Genomic DNA, 5,535 nt, shown 5'->3' on the forward strand with positions numbered 1-5,535 from the left:
AAAAAGGCAAAAGAACAAACAAAAAAAGGACACAACAATACAACAAGATCTAGCTATCACTGTGTCAACTTGATGAAGAAATATATAATCAACATTGTTTAACTGAAGAATCACAATAATAAATCACAGTGCATTAAGTGCCCACCATAGTCTTAAGACAAGTGTTTAACGTGCCCAAGCCCATACTTATGAGAGCACCATGTGAGCACCTGTGTGTGTACACGCGCTTGCTTATGTAAGGTTTCTCTATAGGAGCGTCCAACAGAGTGAGGGACCACAGATCTGCCCCCCAAAGATGCGTAGGAGACGGGTGGAGCTCCAAGTCCCAGAGATCCAGACGCTAGATTATTTGACTTTGATTAAAGCCAACTGGCTCCTCCACCTAATTGTGGAACATGTGATCACCTGCTTTTAACTAACAATCTGGTTAAGGACCATTTTGCTTTAAGTTAGGGTAAATTATGTGTATATATATTTTCTAGTGAAAAAAATCCAGTAATGTAACATTCTGGGGTATGAAGATATTTAAGCTCAGTCTTTGTTGCAGCTGAGAAGAAAGAAGATGAAGGGAATTAAATGAGTTTTGGTGAGAATGATAAAAATTTTAGATATTTTTTGTCGAGATCACAAGCCATTTTCCTCCTCAGCTGACCGCCTCTAGAGCCATTATTAAAATACGAACGTTATCAAGACAATTCAAACTTTATTTGAACATTGTCATAAACACCATAACACACACAGAAATGTGTGTTTTCAGTGAAAAGAGCGAAATGCTAAATGGATACTTTCTATCATCTAAGAGAACTGAATAAATGAAAAAAAGGTCCGTCTCAAAAAGTGATTCTGGAGTCGTTTCTTATGAGATCAGAGCGATGAAACAATGTCTGACTGATCCTCGTGGCTCCGGAAGCTTCTCTGGGTCTCTGCTGAACTCTGAGGATTCTCTAGTTTGATGTAGTTGGAACCTGTGAATCTGAACATGTCTGATTAACAAAAAAATAAAAAATAAATAAAAAAAAAAGCTAAGCACTTCACTGAGGAAACTAAAGTGGTAATAAAACAAAACAAACAAACCACTGGGAAGATCTAGAAGGTTCTGATTAAACCAATACTTTGGAAAAACTCGCCTAAAAAGCTTCTCAGTTAATCCCTCTTCATTTTCTTGGTTCCTCCTGAATTATCCTGGTCCTGTTTATTCTTTCTGGGCCGACCTCTGGGCCTCTTCGCCAAAGGCTTGCTGGAGTCATCTGCTTTTTCAATTTTCTTGTTTTTGTTGTGTTCGGATGGCGACGGAACTCCCTTCTTTCTGCTCTGCGTCTTAGCCAGACCTCGCTTTTTCGCCTTTCTTGTGTGTGTCTGTCGATGAGGCTTCGAACCACCATCGGCCCCCAACTGTTCCCCACACAGAGCCGGATCTAGCTTCTTCCTCTTTCTTGTGTGTGTCAGGAGGTGAAGCTTCAGACCACCATCTGCCCCAAACCGTTCCCCACACAGACCACAGACCTGCTCCGCATCGCGAATGTGAACGGTGGCGTGTCTAAACAAAACTCTACGATGCTTAAAAGTACGGCTGCAAGCCTGGCAGCTGAACCCCTCTTTTGGTCTGCAAAACCACTCTGAATTTTCTCGAGGGGGTCTGACTTCAGCATAGTCTTTGCTGTAGTCCTCACTGTCTTCGGTGTCAGAAGACAACACTTGTGCGACATCCTGACCTGGATCAGGTTCTTGTTCTTCTGGTAGCTGAAAGTCATCACGTGGCGCTGTAGCGTGCTTGGAATTGTATGTGAACTCAATGATCTCAACATCGTGCAGGTCTTGGAGCTGCTCATCTTGTGGTTTCTCTTCAGTGACTGAAGGCTCGAGAACCACGCCCTGGATCAGGTTCTGGTGGGTATCGGACATGAGTTCTTTACCGAATGGCATTTGCTGTGTGAAAACATCTGTAGGGAAACACAAAAATAACTGGATGAGTTCTGGTTGCAGATTGAACTTACTCCAGTGATGAAGCAAAATAACAGGTCATTTTCTCACAAACTGAAGTTTGCAGCTCAATGTTAACTGTAATGCTTTAATAATAAAATATTTTCTTCTGCTTTTTTCAACATAATATGTAAAAATCTGTAACATCTACAATTTTTTTTTCAAACAGAAAACAATTAGAATTTATTGATTTTATTTATTTTAAATATGATCATGTTTTGATTCTGGGTGATTTTCATATTCATGTCTTTTCTAACGAGCCTTTGGTGAAAGACTTTAAAATCATCTGTCCCCACAAGAACGTGGGCACACACTGGACCTGGCGTCTGGATGATCTGTTTCTAATTGAATTCAGATTGATCACCTGGAAAAGTGGGTGGGCATTACTGGGTTTGGAAGAGTTTTTGTGTGAGAATAGATGTGTTTCTGCAAACGCCACCCTGGATTTTGGAGTGCTGCAGAGGTCTATTCTTGGCCCTCTTCTGTTCTCTGTATTTGCTGTCATTGGGTATGTTGTTCCATAAACACAAGATCAATTCTCACTTATATGTAGATGACTGCCAGGTCTAGGCTGTGGAATGCTCTGCTGCTGACCTTTAGAACGGCTCCCTCAGTTGGTGTTTAAACAGGTTTAGGACACATTTTTACACAATAACTTTTTATGCACAATGCACAGTATACAGTGTTGCCATTTCGTGGTTTATTGTTTTTAGGAGTACTGTTTGTAGATCTTAGTTACCACTCTTAAATGCTGTTATATCATTTGCACACGTTTATGTGTGCAGTGTTCAGCTCTTTGTGTATCCTTTGGGTCGTTAAAAGTGTTATACCAATTAAGCTAATGATGAATTGAACCATTAAGAAAAATGTGGAGTTTAGGTTGGCAGTCATTATTTTATGCTTCAATCTTAAGGGTCAGCAGGGGGCGCCATTGAGTAGAAGAAGCGTAAAGAAATAACCAGTTATTTACCACAACTAAAAAGCTTCAGTGCTCCTGAATATTCGTCTGACCATCACTGCTGCAGAGTGAAACTACCCCGACTCCCATGCGTCGCTCACCTCTAGTATTTCCGTTCAGCGAACAGAGTAGCGCGTGCTGGCGGGAGATAACCTCTCGATTCAGAGCCGCCTCCTCCTCGTATTTCACGATAGTTTTTTCAAAAGCAGCCATAACTTCTTCTATCGCTACGTTTAGTCGCTGACTGACGAAACTGTGTAGCTTCTGGGATAAAGACATAACTACGTGCGATTTGGAATCAGAGTATTAAAATGCAAAAGCCGCTCAAAACAAGCACAAAACAGCCTAAGCTAACACCTTACAAGGCTAGTTCCGGTTTGCATTTGCACGTAAACAAGACGACTTCTGGTACTTCCCTGAGCCAGTTACTGCCCCCTTCTGGTTTCATCTGGCTACTGTAGTCTATATAACCGCGTCTTCATGTTCTTAACTCATCCTCATGTTCTCCACAAACATTTAAACAATACGTTTTTGTTCCGTTTCCTGAGTTAAAAAATCTCCTTTATGGACATAATTTAAATAAAAACATATCTATGCATCTATTTATTTTAAATCTCACTGGAATTTTTCACTTTTTTCCATAGTTCCTCATGTGGTATTGCCATTTTCTCTACTGCCTCTGGTCCTTATATTCTAACATTCCGGGTTTTATTTGTCTATTCCCAGCCATTGCTCTGTGCACCAGTACCCACATAGACAATATTGCTATTTCTACCTCTAACCTATATAAGAAAATTTTGAAATAAAGAAATTCAAAGTTATAAACTGAATTTGAAATATTTGCCCTACATTCAATATTATCGTCCAATATTTTAATAATGTGTGAAAAAGAGCTCCATTTACAGATGCAACAATAATAGTTTTTTTATTATCAAATCAACATATTTCTTTTTCTATACAACGTAAAAAAAACTATTTTTTTTTCTAAGACTCACATTTGCACAAATCTCAGTTGTAATGACAGTAAAGTACATGGTTGCAAATGTGAATCTAGCTCCAAGTTCCTGTCTGGTCTTGGTCTTTTAAAGTTCTTTCTATATGTCAGTTCATTTTCCAGTTTGATTGTGATGAATCAACAAGGACTGATGAGCAGTTTCTTCACCTAAAGTATCTGCGACTGCTGTACAGTCATGTTTGCTAAGATTGATATGATCTTTAATAGCATTTATATTCGATTACAATTTTACATCAAAGAACAGTGGCATAATTTTATTCATTTGAAAATTGATTGATTTGCATCACATATTTACAATAAAACTAACTTGATCAAACTGGCGAGTGTGTAAACATGTTGATAAAAGCAACTTAAACTTAATGTTTTAGCTAATTACAATCTTTGTTAGAAGCAGAAGCAAAACTTTTAGAATACTAATTCCAAATTTCTACAAAAACCTGCACAGCACAGGAACCATCATTCTAATGCTGCATAAAAATGAATGATCAATCACTTTCAGGTAATTTAGGCTCATTTATTAACCTGTACGGCTCACCGGTACTGGAGACTTACCAACAACATGGAAACAACTTGCAAGTCTGCAAAATGCATTCACAATCAACTTTGGTTGTACATTTTCTTACTAATGAAATATGCTGGCATCATTTGAACGTTATATGCAATATTAACTAAACTAATTTTTTTAAGTAAGAATTTAGTCCAGATGCAAAAAAAAAAAAGAAAAAAAAAAGAATTAAACTAATGTAAAGTCAAACAAAAAATCCCAATATGTTACCATGTCTTCAATGTTCTTTTATAAAATGTAAAACAAGATAGTTACAAGATTCAAATATAAAAAAACATCTTGAATCAATAATGTTTCAAACCGATTTGTCCAACACACTGGTGGTATTTCACATCCGTGTACCAAGCAAAGCATTTGCCACACAGCTGTGCTGATTTTCTACAGCGTAGAGGATGATATGTGACTGAAATGTTACTTTGTGTGCATATTTTTCTCAACATACTGGAAAATTTAATGGCTTCTCTCCTGTGTGTGTTAGTGGACCTGCAACACGGAATGGTATGGGAATTCCCATTCACAACTGGAACTGTTTGGTGTGTTTCTTCATGTCGCTCTTCATGAGAGGAATTTGGGCAACTGTTTCACGTTATTCGTTGCACCTGTGAGGTTTCAAGTTTTTCTCACAGCCCATCTCATCATCAAAGGCACCAGGGTGATTGGTGAAGACCAGTTTTCTTTCCGAAAGTCACAGTCATCACCATCGTCACTGTCGGGCCGCAGAGGCTCTGGAATGTTATCGTCGGAACCACTCAGCTGGTGTTCACAAGAATCTCTTTCAGAGTTAAATGAGATTGAAGATTCTTGGTCTCTTTCCAGAAAACACACTCTCAGTTTTTATGTAGACACCTGTAAAAGCATGGCTCTGGTCCTCTTAACGAAACCTCTGCTCTGCTCAGTCTCCACAAGAACAAGACTGGATTCAAATTTGCTGATCTCAGCTTCCTGCTCCTCTTTCATCTGTGGCACCTCAGGGTTTTCCTATTCTTCTGTCACTGTGAGTTTGTGTTGCCACACACC

The 5,535-nt window shown here is 38.8% G+C and overlaps 1 protein-coding gene across 1 annotated transcript; it reads right to left on the reverse strand.

The window, feature by feature from the left end:
* Positions 1 to 683: 683 nt before the first annotated feature.
* LOC129164564 (zinc finger and BTB domain-containing protein 49-like) lies at positions 684 to 4,046 on the reverse strand. The gene is made up of 2 exons (XM_054745027.2): positions 3,040 to 4,046; positions 684 to 1,940 (listed from the first exon to the last, which is right to left on the reverse strand). The coding sequence occupies exons 1-2, from the start codon at positions 3,215 to 3,217 to the stop codon at positions 1,144 to 1,146; spliced, it is 975 nt and encodes a 324-aa protein (XP_054601002.2). The 5' UTR covers positions 3,218 to 4,046; the 3' UTR covers positions 684 to 1,143.
* Between the last annotated feature and the right edge of the window lie 1,489 nt (positions 4,047 to 5,535).

Source organism: Nothobranchius furzeri, chromosome 19, assembly GCF_043380555.1.
Source record: "Nothobranchius furzeri strain GRZ-AD chromosome 19, NfurGRZ-RIMD1, whole genome shotgun sequence".
In the NCBI taxonomy this organism is placed as follows: Eukaryota; Metazoa; Chordata; class Actinopteri; order Cyprinodontiformes; family Nothobranchiidae; genus Nothobranchius; species Nothobranchius furzeri.

Bases quoted from the DNA above. Each gene is read 5' to 3' on its own strand.
- LOC129164564 (XM_054745027.2), bottom strand. From the start codon at position 3,217: ATGTCTTTATCCCAGAAGCTACACAGTTTCGTCAGTCAGCGACTAAAC. The intron at 1,941-3,039 runs GTGAGCGACGCA...GTTTCCCTACAG, and splicing joins GCTGAACGGAAATACTAGAG to ATGTTTTCACACAGCAAATG.